At 40.7% G+C, this 17225-nt stretch overlaps 1 protein-coding gene across 2 annotated transcripts in view; it reads left to right on the forward strand.

The window, feature by feature from the left end:
• nphp4 (nephronophthisis 4) overlaps nt 1-13009 on the forward strand; it is a 166242-nt gene extending 153233 nt beyond the window's left edge. For both annotated transcript variants that reach the window (XM_006785366.2, XM_006785367.2), the window contains exons 23-29: nt 860-1016; nt 1558-1628; nt 2397-2482; nt 4464-4635; nt 7031-7210; nt 9652-9795; nt 12712-13009. In XM_006785366.2, the coding sequence (XP_006785429.2) occupies nt 860-1016; nt 1558-1628; nt 2397-2482; nt 4464-4635; nt 7031-7210; nt 9652-9795; nt 12712-12852 (951 nt within the window). In that variant the 3' untranslated portion in view covers nt 12853-13009. The remainder of the gene's footprint in view (nt 1-859; nt 1017-1557; nt 1629-2396; nt 2483-4463; nt 4636-7030; nt 7211-9651; nt 9796-12711) is intronic.
• Nucleotides 13010-17225: the final 4216 nt, after the last annotated feature.

Here is a 17225-nt window from a genome sequence, read left to right on the forward strand (position 1 = left end):
GTGCAGAATGACTACATATGTATGAACACATTTGTGTTGATTCAAACAACTCCTAGGGGCTATGTTAATGCAGCGATCTTCAAAGCACATTCAGTCAGTCTGTGGGGGTTTCAGCCGTCAGATTGCAAGCAACTTTTATATTCTAGTGTACAGCTTTCTCCATCATCATAATACTCTCTGGTGAATTTTAATATAACGTTTCCCCAAGGCTGTTTTTAAAAAGCCTGTATATGTTGTTTAGAAATGGACTGCTTCAGGAAGAAAACATGGCACACAGAGAGAAATCAGAAGGAATACGCCCTGTTGAACTAATGAAACCAGTTTGTGCTGTTACTACCTAGTAAACACGACCTGGCTATTAATGCCAGTAAGAAATCTGGCAGCGCAGGAGCCCTAGAGGTTTCAAATCAGTCTATTTAACTAATCTTGTTTGGAAGAGAAAATGATTATGTTGAAAGTATTTGCTGTAGCCTGGTTAACTTTGACTTACACAACTACTAGTGAACTTTCCAAAACTTCAATTGTTTACTTTTAGATTTACCTCTAAACACTAGAATGCGATAGATGAAAGATATGTATTCCTGCTACACAGATTTGTTTTACCAAAGTTTTTCTACATGTAGTTTTTTTGTTTCCAGTAGTGGATACCTTCTTTAAATTTCCAGAAACCCCTCTGGTCAAACTGCACAACTTACCGTGCATGTAATGTATTTGCAATGCAAGGTAGTAACTTGAAGCTTCTAATGGATCTTAAACTACCTCATGATGCAAAATCTGTTTTAATGCACAGAATATCAGACTATCAGGTGAGGAAGTGACATGCTGCTAATAATACTGAGTTTTCACTTTTTCTCCACAGGTTACTTTCAAAGCAGAAGATGGAAAGCCAATGGCCATCTGCCAAGTGAATGTGGAGCCAACGCCCCATGTCGTTGACCAGACTTTCCGACTTTACCACCCCGAGCTCTGTTTCCTTAAAAAGGCCATCCGCCTGCCAGTCTGGCATGACCCTGCAGGTTGTACAGATTACCCTGGCTATCCCCCATGAGCCAAGTATTCCTCGTCCTTCATCTCATATTTCTTGCTTTCTGAACTGTGCTTAAATTAGTCGTTTGCATATATTCCAGTTTTAATCAATATATCAAATGAAGATTAAAATATGCCTTCAGTTCTCATACTGACTTACTCTCCTGTGTGAGCATAAATGTGAATCACATGTTCACACGCACAAGGCGAAAACAATTTTGACAGCTTATGTGGGAAATGGGAATGAGTAATGTATTCTGCCTTCACTTTATTATGTTTTTACTAAATATCAACAGAAACAACTTTTCAATATCAGTGCAGTTTCTGTCAACAAAAAGGGTAATAAGAAGAGAGAAGTATCTGGATGCAGAGCAGGAAATGGAAAGCAAGAAATAAAAGTTTAAAATCAAGAAAATGTTTGATTGGCTTTTATGACTGGCTTGATGTTCTGAACTATAATAAAAACAATTTATAGTAAATAGTAAATTGATCTTATATTCGTTTTTTCCTGCCTCTTGTTGGGAAAACCAGCTATCAACCCAGATGTTCATGTTTCTGTGCGCTGCAGTGACCCTAACATCATCTGCCAGACAAGGATGCTGGTGAGTGAATGACATTGGATTTAATTCCTTCTGCAATTAACATACAAATATTAACAGGGTTAATTACTGAACTGATAACTGTTTGGAAGGGAAAGCACTTTATTCTAGCTGCACTGGTCTCTTTGTGTGTTGTCCTCCCTGAGTGTGAACACAGATAAACAGCCAGCCAAACTTCTTTTCAAGAGCCATTAAAGTGAGCGTGCTTGCTCTTTTAATGGCTTCATTCACAGCAATCACATCAAACTGACATCACTGAATTGGAGTGAAACCATAAAGACACACACACACACAAAAGAAACAACAACAACCTCTTATTAGGTTGTCATGTAATCCTCAGGTAAATATAGTTAAGTGCTAACACAGGACACTACAAGGTAAGTATCCTATAGGTATACAATCTAATATTTACACATTGGAAAATAAGCAGGTCAAAGGCAAACATATGTCTGCATCATTATCTCAGAGACTACAACAAATCAAGCTACTGCATACTGACAGTGTGAGGAAAAATGTCACAAAACCATCATCAGCCAGTTCTGTTTGAAGGACTGGATTCAACATAAACTGCAATTCGTTGAGCTTCTGACACGTAGTAGTTTGTCTCTTTTTTACAAAACGTAATCAGGACAAAACTCTAGCTTTTGATAGAAGAAAAGGCTTGCCATTGTGTCGTGCCTTTACACTATTTTAGTGCCAATGTGGGGTCTTTTTTATTTTTGCCTCTTTTTCCCCTCTACTCTTCCACCTTTTATCTGTTTCTGTCTGTAGGCACCAGGAGAGCCTCAAGATGTGTACTTGAAAGTGCCAGGGAGTCCCAGTCCACACATAAAAATGTTCTTTGTGATGGTTTTCACGTATGTATTATTTACTGACCAGACACACACACACACACACACACACACACCCACACACACACACACACACACACACACACACACACACACACACACACACACACACACACACACACAGAGCTTAGCCTGAAGAAGCATTCATCTTTGCACTAATTAAATTGTTCATGCAGGCTTGAATCAATTAACTAATCAGACTGAGGTTTCATGCTCTGGCTGCCTGCAGTTCCACAGTCCATCGTCCAGTTTGCCTAATCTCCGTCAGGATTATGCACACCTTGTTTTTAATGTGATATACAAATACTTGTTTTCTATTAAATATCAGAGAGCTGTCGTTTAACTCTGAGGACATGAATGTAAAAGCATTTTGACTCGTTTTACATGATTTCATTGTTTTCCTCATTTTCCTCTGTCACTTAGTGGAAATGATGGATTGCCTCATGCATATGCTCATTCACATGCACTCTTTCACACAATATACAATCCTCACCACAGATATGTGCATAGCACTACTAATGGTACTAATGGTTATGTTTAGAACAGGAGTGTCAAACATAAGGACCAGCGGCCAGAATTGGCTCAGCAAAGACTCCAATCTGATCCGCTGGACAGCTTTGGAAAATTTTTCCAGCTGATAAAGACAACCCTTTCAGCCGTGCATAAAGTAATATACAGTATAAACAATTAAATGGCAGAAATGAAACATTATATTTTTGGTTCATTGAGCAAACATTAGCTACCAGAACCTGCACTTTGTTGTCTTATGATAAGATATCTCAGGGATTAAATGTGTAGTTAAATGTCTTTTTGCTGACACAAAGGCTCATTCGTCCGGCCCACTTAAGATCAAAGTAGGCCGTGTGTTGCCCTCGATGTAAGATGAGTTTGACATCTGTGGTTTAGAACCTTTATATTACAACGTGCTTCCATCAAGAAGAGCACATACTGTATAGCTAATTTATTTTACTAATAAAATATATTGCAGAAGACACATTGCTTCTTCATTTCATGTCTAATACTGTCCTCTAATACTGCAGTATAAACCAGTCCCAAGTGCTGTAACACAGTCATTTGCCCCCCTTGCATTAGTGGGGTGTCGAGCAATCAACCCGATTACCAGCAAATTACACACAAATACATTTGTGAATTTGATCTGGATTTGATTTCTAACATTTCAAAAAAAATATCTGAAAATATTGAAAAAGCACGGTGGCAAGGTGGTTAGCACTGTTGCCTCACAGCAAGAAGGTCCTGAGTTCAATTCCACCAGGCCGGGGTCTTTCTGTGTGGAGTTTGCATGTTCTCCCCGTGTTTGCGTGGGTTCTCTCCGGGTACTCCGGCTTCCCCCCACCGTCCTAAGACATGCAGCTTGTGGGGATAGGTTAATTGGATAGGTTAATTGGATAATCCAAATTGCCACTAGGTGTGAATGTGCGAGTGAATGTGAGTGCGAATGGTTGTCTGTCCCTGTGTGTTGGCCCTGTGTGTTGGCCCTGCGACAGACTGGCGACATGTCCAGGGTGTACCCCGCCTCTCGCCCTATGACAGCTGGGATAGGCTCCAGCGCCCCCCGCGACCCTGAAAAAGATAAGCGGAAGCGAATGGATGGATGGATGGATGGATGGATATCTGAAAATATCACTGTGAAAATATCTTAGCTTCAACCCTCCAGATGACGTGTTTGCCCTCAAAACCCCATATCACTTGAATCCTCTTCCAAATAACCCCAAACGCTTTATGAGAGCTGTTGTCTCAGAGCAGACCTGAGTAGGTGACTGCATCGCCTCCCACTCTGAGTCAGCTAGGGCCACTGAGACTGAATTGCTTTCATCTCAGCAGTGTGAGGATGATGTTGATGGCTCTGCTTATTAAAATGCTAGCACAGTCGTAGATCAGCCCTCCTCATCTCTTACCCCGTGCTGCACTGGCTGCATCTACAGGGGGCCTTAGTTTAATTGTTCTTGATGATGTTTTTCCTCTGTAGTGATAAGTGGATGGCAGCGCCCTCCCAGATCTGGCAGATTTACGTGCACTTCCTGGAGCGTGTGGACGTCAGCTGTGTGACTGGCCAGCGGAGCTGTCAGTCACTCGTTCTGAGGGGAACGCAGGCTATCCGTAAGGTCAAGTGTTTCTCATCACACCCCGGCGAGATTGAGGTACGATTGTCACTAAACGCACTATTTTGAAATTGTAAACAATGTGCACATGTTCTCTGCAGTGTGGGATTCAGGCCTCTATCAAGATTTAAAGATTCATCAAAACTAAAATCAACTCATGGTGTCGATCACATCTTCTAGTGAAGTCATTATTTTATAAACCTAAGATTTAAAAAAAAGTGAAGAAAAATGTTTAAAGTGGGCTTTTATGCTCACTTCACACTGCATATTTTTATTCTTAGATTCCACTAAAGCACCTTTGAATGATTCACTCCTCAAAAGACTTTGTATTTACTCTATACCTGGCCTTGGTGCAACCCCTGTGTTCATTTTCTCTCTGAAACAAGCTGTTTTAGCTCCCATCCCCTTTAGTTTAAGTCGCCTTTCCTCTGATTGGCTATTCGTTGCAAAAAAATAATGTAGTAACAACACATTTTTTTTTTTTTTTAAAAAGCAGGTCGGTAAAGCTGCTTTGTGCCACTTGGATCCACTTGTCTAATAGACATAGCCAAACTGACCCTCTTCTGTAGCTCAGATCTTGTGTGCACCACAACCATTGCAATAGAAAATTGTTGCTTTGTGGCAGATGTGTGAAGTGAAAGAAAAATAACATGTATTTTTGCTTTTTTGGATGACAGCTGCCCTTTAAGTGCTGGAGCATCGTGCTCCTGCTGATGTTGTTCTGACTCTCTGTTAGTCAGCTGGATGAGGTCTTGCTTCCCTTAGGCTTCATGTGGGTCCCTTTAGGATCATGTTGCACTTCATGTTTAAAATTAATTTTTGCACATTGGGCTCATTTAGTTCCATCGATCCGGTTTTGGTTTTAGACCCACGAAGACCTCTAGTGAAGAGCTCCGTTCAATTCTTTATGAGTCCCAGTGACGGTAAAAATCTAGTTATTTAATCCAGGGTTCATAGCACTTCAGCTGAATATATAATTCTTGTTTTGAGTCAAGTTGAAAAGAGATCAAGAGCATGCAACCAGCAGTAGTAGTCTGAGGTGATGAACTATGCGTTACACCCTCTCTACCACCTGTACACATTCCCTGTCCTGTCACTCTCTGTTTCCCCCGCCACTTAACATTAGCTTGTGGTTCAGAGACTGGAGCAGCATCTTAGTCATCAAGGGTGCTTGGGTCTGGATGCATTTTTTATATGTGAAAGTGGCATGTTCGAACTAAAATTAGGCTTTTACTGTATTGTGTTCTTTTTCAATTGGACAAAATCCGACTGATGCAGACGACACTCAACATACAGGACAAAAAAATGTATAAATCTCACTTATCTAAAAAAAAAGGTTGAGGGATTTATTCTTGACAAATTATCTTTTTATCGTGAGCAATTTTGAAGTTGCTCATTTAAAGTGATTTAATGCAAATTGTTCTCTTAGCAGCAAAAGGAAAAAATGGAAGCAATTCCTTCCCTTATAATACCTCCAGTTTAAGATTTGAATCATTGTCAAGAACATGCAAATGCAGATTGACAGCATAATAGGTCTTTTCATTGGGTTTCATTTCATTTTATTAGGTTCCCTCGTTACTTCCTGTCTTCATGCCAGATCATGTCGGAACCCAGTTTGATACAATTTGAAAAAAATTAGCAGTGGCTTTTATGCACTCTGAACATGTGAAAATATGCTCCAGGAGTGTCACATTGCCCTCTATTTTTAATAGATTGTTTCTTATTCATAACTGAGTAAGAGAGTAGAGGGAGCATGACAATACTTCTTCCTCAGAGTTGGAATAAAAGGGCATTTTATAGCATTCATGGAGAAAAAAAGAGAAGGGATAGACTGTCACAACCACCATGGGTGCATACAGTATGACCCGAACATGTTTTACCTTTAGAAATAGGCTACTGGCTGAAAAAGCGACAGATGTATTTTTTAAAGATTTCGGCGTACGCATGAGCAGCTGCTTTGATCTGACTCGCGGCAGGTTAGCTCACTGTGGAATGCATTGGAGGAGTTCTATAAAGCAGGATAAAGCTCAGCGTCAGTGAATAGCTATGCTTTTCTCAACAGATTGAAAAGGAGCTGCACAGTAAATCTCATTCCCACATTCTTATTTCTGTCACTTTCCTTCCTCTACTTCTCTCATTTCATTGTCTGCCTCCCCCCTGTTTTTATTGAACCTCATTCACCTTTTCTCTCACCCACTCTCCTTTAATCTGCACACTTCCTTTACCTTCCTCTGACTCTGTTAAGCATCTTTTCCCATTAATTCTGTCCCTCTTCCATTTCTTATTAAATGTATCTCTTCTCTTTGAACACTGTCACATTCTTTTTGTCACTTGGTCGACACATCTCTTTCCCCCTTTTTTGTCACCCCCCTTCATATTTCTAATTCTCACAGCCAAACCCAATAAACTTTAATGGCCTTCGCCTTCTTTTTAGGTGGACCCAGCGGGTGTGTTTGTTTTGCCTCCCGCAGCAGTGCAGGAGCTCCAGCTGAAGGTGCAGCCATGGCAGGCTGGCAGCCGCTTTCTGTACGTGAACGCGGTAGATGTGGAGCAGCAGCGGCTGGTCACCGCGTGGCTGCTCTGTCTCAATGTTCACCGTCCTGTGCTGTCCAAGGTAGGACCCTAAAAAAATCTTGTGTTTTTATCGTTTCCTCATATGGGTATCGGCCCTTGTGTTGCCCTTCTGACAGAGTGGCCATCATTATCCAGCGGGGCACATTTGGCAACCCAGGTTTTTACCCTTTTCTTCACTGTGTCAGCAGCAGCAGCAGCAGCAGAACAGTGTGTTAAATACAGTTCCAGGTGTCTGTTTGAAAGCCAAACACAGACCTGCTCATCACACCGCTCTGCTGCAAATGTGGTTGATGTGTTAATAAAAGGTCTCCCTTGAACTTGAGCGCCCCCCTTCCCAGTCATTAAAGAACAATGTTTTAATCATTTTTGCACTGCTGTTGGTTAAATAACAAAATGCATTTCCCTGAAAAAAGCACTAGCTACAGCTAGAAGCTTGATTCTGCTTAAAGGTAACATGCTAACCCTTCCCAGGCACCTACAGGAGGTCAGTCATTTGTCTTTTTCGAAAAACAGGTCAGTGTCTACCAAGCAGCTAGCTCCCTAGCTTGGTAACTTGTAGGGCAATAATCTACCACAATATCAATACAATAAAAGTGTTTGTGCCACCTAGTTTTGTCTCACCAGTGTTGTAGAGTATATTTCATTATCTCAGAATGATTTGGGATTTTCCAACTCTTTGGACTCTCCTGCTCTGTACTCCTAACAGCACTGTGTGCATTTAGTCAATGACCTAAATTTGCCTTTCAAATGTGTTCCTTATGCAACAGTGTTGTGTTAATAAACTGCATTATGGTTGCCTCTCATTTTGTCATCACTTTGTGAAGCTCTAGTGATTTAAAAGGGAACCCTCAATTTTACATAACACTTGGAGTAATACTGCCTGTGCGGAAAGAAGATTACCAGCTATCATCTGCAGCTTTCCAGCAGGGGTAACCATTACTAACCTAACACACCACAATCTACCAGCAAACTGGCTTTGGCTCTGAAGGATTCTGGACATGCGTTTGAAGGATATCAGTGTATGAAATAAAAAAAATATTTAAGAGGAAGACAGAAGATTTGACATCATGATTTTATTTTTATAGTACTTGTATTTGTAACAGATTCAGTACTTGAATCATCTGGGTAGTTCCCAAGGCCAGCTCAACATTCCCAATCCCTTTATAAAGAGCAGCAGATCCCAGACCAGTGCTTAGATCCAATTGTCTTTAATAATGCTCTTCTCTGCCTTTCAATCAAATGTCTAATCAATTGACTGTGTACCTAACTGGCTGACTGGATCATGCTTTATGCATTATAGGTAAAGTACTAAATTCTTCTTTTGCCTGTTGTGTACAGATCATATTTCTTATGCACTACACAGCAAAAATATACATTTATGAAATCAATTTAAGTTGATCAAATATCCACTTCTCCTAAAATGCTAAACAATCAAGTGATTGACAACAATCACATTTTCTCTGACAACAAAACAAAGAAATTGTAATGCTTAAAGGGTATTGCAGTGGTTATTTATCATCTCGCATTACATAAAGTTATCTTGCTTTAAGTCAGGGATTGCCAAACATTACTTTAAAACCATGAAATAAGCAGCTGTATGTCTTCCCTGTGTGGTGACCTATCTAGGTTGGATTCCCAGCTGTCAAAGAGTGAGAGGCAGGGCACAACCTGGACTGGTTTCCAGTCTATTGCAGGGCTAGCACAGAGAGACAGACTCACGTTTACACTTATAGCCAATTTTGAATTGACAGTTAAGCTAATGAGCATGACCTGTGGGTGGAAGCCGGAGTACATGGAGAGGACCCATGTAGGCACGGATAGAACATGAAAATTCGGCATAGAAAGCCACCAGACAGTTGTTGAATTCAAATCCAGGATCTTCTTGCTGTGAGGTGTATGCCAACCACTGTAGGAAAGTATTTCCTACAGTGGACATCCCTTTACAGATGCTCATTAGTGGTAGTGGTAGTGTAGTGGTTAACACATTTGCATTAAATGCAAAAGATCCCTGGTTTGAGATTGGCAGGAACACAAACCCAGCTTTAAGGGGTCATAGGCTAGCGCACTCTTAGTGCCAGTACCAAGAATGGATAAAAGTGAGGGAAGCACCAGGTGTAAAATCTGTGCCAAATGAAACATGCAGATCCATCCACTGTGGCAAAAGAAGGGAGCAGCCAAAAGAACCGCTGTACAAATGCTCATTACACTAGTTCACAGGCAGCCAGCTTATTCTGCCAGCTTTGTACCATTACTTTGAAGTATCAAATCACATTCAGATCACACTTACAAACTGTTCAAGTTCATTTACTCATGGGCCATGGGCTTCCTTTTGTAGGATACTTCATCAAATCATCTGGTGCGCTTGGATGAATCCTGCAGTTTTCTCAGCTCTTGTTTTCAGACATTTCAATCCCTCCCTCATTCCTCTGTGCCCAAGAAGGTTTGATGCTATAACACGTGTGTGTGTGTTTGTATTTGCAGGCTTTTGAAGTATGTGTTCCAGTTGGCGGTGGACGTGGCAGTTCCAGAAAAATCACCTACACCAATCCGTACACCAGCAGCCGTACATTCCTGCTTCGCTCTGACCATCCAGATCTGCTCCAGTTCAAAGAGGATAAATTCCAGGTAAAATGATACTGGAGGCCGTCCACTTCTCTTACAAACCATTAAGAGTAAAGTCAATACTTGAATTAGCGACTAGAAGGAAAGAACCCTCCTCCTTAACAAAAGCTGCTCAGATAGTTTTGTTTCACGGAGTAATGGTACATATGTTGCTACGATGGTGTAGCTGATGTCAATAACATTAGCTTTAACCAGCGGTGCTTCATCTACAACCGATATGATGGAGCTACCGTGTAGGAGGCGAGCGGTTAGATATTATTGTACTGGATTTTTTTCCCCAAGTTTCTTCTGGAGATTTTAGCCTGGTATCAGGCCCTGTCATCAGCTTTCATGCCCTCCCAGTCAAAATCATAAATGGGTTATGGCATAACAACGCTACTGTTTTGACCAAAAACATGTAGAAAATATGAGTGTATGAGTCGTGTGTATACGAAGCAATACTGTTGACTTTCTTGTCATCCTGACAGGTGAGTACAAGACATCAATAATTTCTAGTCTTTTATGTTGACTGCTCATTCCTCCGTAAATGACTTCCTTGTCGGCTTTCAGAACTGAATGCAAAGAATATTACAAAGTCATTAGTGCTGCTGTTTTATTATTGCGCGGTCAGCCTCAGTGCCTCTAAAAGCTGATTTGCTCACATTCAGACACGAAACACTGGAGTCACTGCTGTCATTGCCTTTAATTTAGTGAGGTGTGATAAAATGCTAAAACAAATGAGAAACTATCATTTTAAATTAAGAAATAAATGAATGAGAGGCGAGGGGAGCCTGTTTTCACATAAATTATTAAAGAGTCTCATTGTTGTTGGCCAGAAGACACTGCATCAATTAGACAGGAGGGGTGAGCCAAGTGAAAAACAGCCCATTGTTTTTTCCATCTTGTCAGTGAAGCTCCAGGTGTCTTATAAAGAATTTACCATGCCTGTGGCATTAGGCAAATGTGGAGACACTTTTCTCTTTTTTGACATAACTACCTCACCGTGATAAAACCAGCTGTCAGGAGGAAAGGCGAAGCAGAGATCAATACTGCCATGCTTGTGGGAAAGATTACAGCATAAATCCCCTAAATTGACCCATATTTCTGTTGTTGACTATTACAGAGAGTAGAAGGAAATATTTCTGGTCAATCTACAGTAGTGAGAAAGTAACAAAAAAACACACCTGTTAAAGATCTACCTCACTGTGATGCCTGAACAGAAAAAAATCACAACATACAAATAAAAAATTCTAATACTAGACTTTACACAAAGGCAGTCAGGAGGTTAGAACAACTGGTGCATCCTCATTTAATAATTGTGTTTTAGACATGCCTGAAAAGGAGATGCCCACAGTGATGATAAGCATTAAAACAGTGTGGATAACCATTTGCTCCATATATGGGTCATTTATGTCCTGAGAAATGTTTTCATTTTTGAGTCAGATTAGTAAAATACCTTCAAATCTAACTGAAATAGACTCTGTTTATTGTCTAATTACTGCATGGAAGAAGGAAATTAATTGGATACTGAAATGAGGTCACTGGAGTCACAAAACATGCGATTAAACACTTAGATGCGTATTTCCATGTGAAAGAACCAGAGCTCACTATTTTTGTATGGCAATTGTATTTAATTTGTAAAGTAGGTTCTCTGTATATGCTAGGAGGTAAGGGAAAAATCAATACAGAACAGTATCACAATATTGTGCATTGCGACATTGTATTGATACACAGATACCAAATAAATTGTGTTAAAGAAGTTAAAACATAAAAAAACAGCTGAACAACTTCTGGTGTCTAAATGTTGCCTAGAGCCTAAGATTAATCACAAGGCGATACCTGGGTCACCTGATAGGAGGTGACCTTTCTGCAAACAGCCCCAGTCTGACCTGGGCTGGCTGCAGTCACTCTCAGAGAGATTGTTGAAGGTTTGCAAATAATTGCTGTCTCATTTATAAATGCTCGGGTTTCCAAACATGTTGCCATCAGTCTGAATTGAGGGGATTCATTTCAACTGGCTGCGAGCTGGTGATAATTTGGTTATATTCATACAGAACAGGAAGATTGCTGACGTGATAATTAAATAGAATTATGTTAAATGTGAATTTCTGTCTATGTAGACAGCAACAGATACGTGATTTTCAAACAATTTATTACAACTATTTGTTGTACTATCAGTAACTCACAATATATATTATCGCAGTATATTGCAATAATATCGTATTGTGAGTGAAGTATTGTGATAATATTGTATTGTGAGATGTCACCTTTGGTATATATTGGTTTCAGTTTTTTAAATGTGTTGTAGGATACGTATTTTTTCACTCTGAGGCATTGTCTTCATCTCAGAAGAATGAGGGGGGGTTTTCATTCAGAAGTCTGGCTCTGTTACCGTGGCTACATGAGCACAGTGAAGTATATATGGTTAATCTAGTGTAAATGATCTAGTCTAGAAAAAGGGAGTCACATCTATAACTGGTTTACAGCTTTAATAATGTTAACAGATAACATCAGACAGTGTTATTGATCCCTGTCAAGAAAGTCATTTAACCCAACCTAAGCATTAGGAGCAGCAGGTGGCCACAGCGTAGCACCTGGGGACCAGCACCTAGTTAAACCCAGAGCCATGGTCCAGGGCACACCGATGGAATTAACAGCATGTTTTTGATCGTGGGAGAAACCAGAGCAAGCACAGGAAGCCATGTCAGTTGCTGTGAGGCAACAGTGCTAACCACTGAGACACTGTGCTGCCAAATCGGTCTCAGCGACTGCCATTTATTCAGGGTTTTTATCTTGGGGCAGATCTTTGTGAACAATGCAGTTCAAAACAAAAATGATGGATTTATTATTAAACGTGTGAATGGGCAGACTGGTCAGCTTTAATAAGAAAAAAAAGATAAAGATCTAAATAAAATTATGTGTTATTTTTACTATGTTCAGATTAGAGGGGGAGAGAGTTACACCATCGGACTACGGTTTGCCACGAGCCAGAGTCCCGGATCAGTGGACATCCTGGTCTACGTGAACAACCTGGAGGAGAAGACGGAGGAGACGTTTTGTGTGAAAGTAAACTATTCATGAAGTGAAAGTTGTTTGAAAAAACAAGTAGAAGCTTCAGTGGAAATGTTGCCTGTGCTGTACTTTGTAATATACTTTAAGAGTGTGAAAGAAACTGAAACTTTCCTGGCTCTTTTGTCATTTTGTATTAGATTATTCTTCAAGAAAATAAAACTTTGCAACACTGAGTGTTTTTCAGTCTTCTCATACAAACTTGTTTATTCTGGACTGTGTGAACAAGAAGTCCGAATGAAATTTGTTACGATAAAATGACGTCACGTTGCCGGAATCAAACATGTTGAATAGAATCGCCAGCTTCCTTTCTAAACAAAACAAAACTGTCTAGAAAAGTTTTATTTGCTAAATTATGCACTAAACTTAAAAGTACTGGGAGCTATAAACTGGGTGCAAAGCAGCCTGAAAAGTAGTAAATGATGTTGTAAATTTGCTTTGTTTCATAATCAGCAAAGTAATGCATGCAATCAGCAATTAAGGTGTCAAGGTTGATTCCCACTAGTGAGCAGTCCTCATCCAAAAAGCCTGGCAAATGCCTGTCAGTTCAACCCCAGCCATCCGAAGGTGGGCCGAGGGTGAAAGCAATAACATTTTATCGACTTTAATTACCCAGCAAACCCACTTGAATGCCACTTGATGGCCGAGTTTTAATCTAAGACAAGCCGGGGGTCTGCGCTCCTCGTCCCCTCACCTCCCAAACAACTTCTCCTCATCACTGGCATTATTAGAAACAGCGCCGTAATGAAGTATGATTTTCCAGCGAGGCGCACATCTCTTCACATCGCCCTCATTAACACCAGCACCCTTTTAAACCCTTCATGCTCTCCCTCCTGCTTGTTCTGCCATGTCTCTCTCTATTGGAGGTGCTGAGAGGGAGAGAGAGAGAGAGAGAGGAGGACCGGAGACGGAGAGGCCGTGCATATTGTGTTATGTAACAGAGTTACACAATCCCTCCACCCTCTGCACCCCCTCCATACTTCCTTCATCCTTGCTGTCTCTCTCATTAGAATGCAGGCTGCAAAGTAAGCCTCACCAGCGCGGCAAAGCCTAATAAAACGAAGATAGCAGCCAAGCCTAGTGCACTTCATCTTTACCTTCTCAAAGCAAAAAAACAAAAAAACAAAAACATCCTTGGTGTATTATGTATTTCATGTTAATATGGTCACAGCTTACAAATATACACATTTAAGGCTGTGTAACCACCGACATGGATGGGTTCCTATATTTAATTAAAGTTTGCCTTAATACAAAAGCTAAATGCCATACGGACGAGGTGCTGGCTGGTGCACACGTTCCTCCTGTTTCATGCTGAAGTTTTGAGAGACTAGAAATTGAGTCCATTCTGTGTCGATGCATTCAAAAGTTCATCTGAGGCTAACGTGCGACCGGCCGTCTGATCTGCCCCATAAATGAACCACTGACTTAATCAGAAATGATTTAATCTGATTTTATTCAACATAACATCTGATTTTTCCTCAAAAAGAAAAAACAAAAAAACGTGCCAATTTTGTTTTGTTTTGCTCTAACCAATCAGTGGATTCCTTCCACATGCACAGCTGCACACCATCCCGTGTAGAGGCTTTAAAACCCAACCCTATCCCTTAAATGGCGAGGCAAGTGACTTCAGTTTTCCATTCACTGCCCTCACAGCGGGTGTCTGTTGGTGAGCTGTCCCACGTGTCTCTGCCTGTGCGTGGAAAAGATTTCCTCCTCCCATCCATCCTAATCTGGCACAAAATAGTGCATAGCATCTCCGATAGGAATGGGGTGGTGTTTTCTGTTTGTGTGAAAGTGTGGAAAAGAAAAAAACAAAACCCTTCCCTCTGTTGGTTTTAATACCTGGATCCTGCTTGGTGCAGCAGGCCCTTCGGTGTGAGCTGCATGGCTGTTCTCTGAGCGTGGGGCAGAGCTGCACTGACACCTTATTAGTGGTGCCAGTCCAGTTGTTGTCAGTTCCTCCTGAAGGAGCACAGACACCCGCCACAACAACTCACACTGTCTGCTCACCTTGTTAGTGTGGTTAGACGGGTCCTGTCTTGCTGTCCGAAGTCAAGGCTGCCTTAATAGTTTGCTGGGTGGAAGCGTGCCCATTGTTGCCCTGATTTAGGAAAAAAGGGTGGGGAGAAAAAAAGCAGGCCTACCTGCTGGTGTATGTCTCTGTGTTAGTGTGGTCTTTTGTGAATGTGTGCGTGTGTAGGTGCCTGGCCTGAGCCAAGTGAGTGGGTGCATGTCTGTGAAAGCATACAGCGACGCAGGTATCAAAGAGCTTTGTAACTGAAGGAATATGCAACCTAGCAACAAGCCCTCCTCCTCATGTACACCGCTGGTTTGGATCGGCACTCGTGCAGCGGCGAGAAGAGTTTGTTATTATTACTGCGGTTCACTTGAAACGGAAAAACACACACATTACAGCAAAGGAGCTAATGACGGTTTTTCCCTACTGGGGGGAAAAAAGAAATACTAAAATAAAGAAAATTCCTCTGCAGTTTTTTGTTTTTTTGTAGCTGTGAAAGGCAAAACGTCTGCCGTGGCATCACTGATTGGGGTGTGGCTCGAACTGCATGAATTTTGAAGCTTTCAAGCAGCAGGCTTGAAGTGCTTTTGACATGGGGATTTATGTAAACAGTCGAGGTTCTTTAATAAACATGAAATTGTGACATGAGGTGCAAGAAGGAGCTCTTAATGAACTGAAATTCAATTACCTCATTACTTGTCTCAGCAGGACCCTCCCTCAGCCATGACTGCTTAGCACAGAGGGAACGTGATTTTCTGAGGGAGCAGACGCTGTTCCTGCCACTGCAAACCTGGATCTGTCCAAATTCAAGACAGTTCTCAGTAGATGGCAGCCTTACACATACAGCTCAGTTGTTTTGCCATTCTTCCTTTCCTCTGAGGCTTTAGTGAATTCAAGAGCTTGTATAAGACTCCCCCCATTCTGATATCATGAAACACAAATAAACCAGCATGTATAACCTTTTAGTTATTTTTAAAAATAAATAAATAGATCAATCACATTTATTCTCTTTACTTATCTGTGTGAAACCTTTACAGTCAGTCCATCCAATTTCATGTAGAGATAGGTCAGAATTGACTTACCAGAGAGTTAATCAATAGGGGAGAACTTCCTTGCAATGGGTGCCATTAACCTGATAGTCCAGAATGAATATGGACTTTAACGGGTTTCATAAAAGGTCATTTTCCTCACGTTTTTAGTAGAATAGGTTAGAACAGTGGACAAAGTTCTATAAGTACTAGATAAACAAGCAGAAAGTGTTTCGCATTAGCCACCTAATACCCGTCACCCACCAGCACCCCAGTCATTTTGATTATATAGCTTTTGATTTAGCTCTCAATGTTTATTATAATTAACTGGTGCCATTATGAGTCTTTAATTTACCAAACACTTTGTGAAGAAAATTAGCTTCATTATACTAAATAAAAAAGGAAATGGGATTATTTTTGTAGCTTTTATATTTCAATTCTGATATTCTGAAATATTTTTTTCAAAACTAAAATAAAACAGTAGTGTGAAAAAGAAAATTGAGTACACCTCATGATTCAGTAGCTTGTAAAACCATATGCATGACTGTTTGACTTTCTCAGACACAAGGTTGTGGCCCACTCATCTTTACTGCAGGCATTCGTTCATGCACAGCTCTTTTAAGATATTGCGGCAGGATTTCTAATCAGGTTGAGGTCTGGACTTGGACTGGGCTTTTGCAACATCTTGATTCATTTTGCTGTATATTTTCTTCTGTGCTTTGGATCCTTGTCCTGGTGCTTCAGCCAAGCTTCAGCTGTAGCAAAGCTGGCCTCTTAAAACAAGCCCAAATCATGACTGCTGTCCACCGTGTTCGACAGTTGGTATCAAGCATGTGTGTCTGGTTTTTGCCAAAAGTGGAGCTGTGGATAATAGCCCAACATCTTCTTGTGTGTTCAAAGTATATTGTTGCAGAGGTCTTGTGGTTTGTTGAGATGTAAGTTTACAAACCTAAGCTGCATTGCCAATTTCTTTTTAGAGAAGAGGCTTCTGAACAGGTGCTAACTTATTAGTGATCAGTTAATCAAGTGTATTTGATTAGTAGCACCTGTGCGCTACTTAAACTCATCCCTAACCCTGGAAATGGTACAAGGGTGTACTTCTGGCTTTTATAATAAGTGAACAGATTTGCATAAATTCTACTCTGTAAAATAAAATGGGGACTTAGACAAAGTTTCTCTCCTTCCTCTCCTCCTCCTCTCTGTGGACTTGATGTGATGCTGCTCTGATGTGTAAGTGGATCAGCTGTGACTTATATATTGTATTAGCCTGGCTCCATTTTCAAATGTGTTGACCACCAAAAATAGGACTGGTCTTGTTTCTTTAATTAGTAGTTATAAGT

This window comes from Neolamprologus brichardi, chromosome 20 (genome assembly GCF_056152115.1).
Source record: "Neolamprologus brichardi isolate AB-2024 chromosome 20, ASM5615211v1, whole genome shotgun sequence".
In the NCBI taxonomy this organism is placed as follows: Eukaryota; Metazoa; Chordata; class Actinopteri; order Cichliformes; family Cichlidae; genus Neolamprologus; species Neolamprologus brichardi.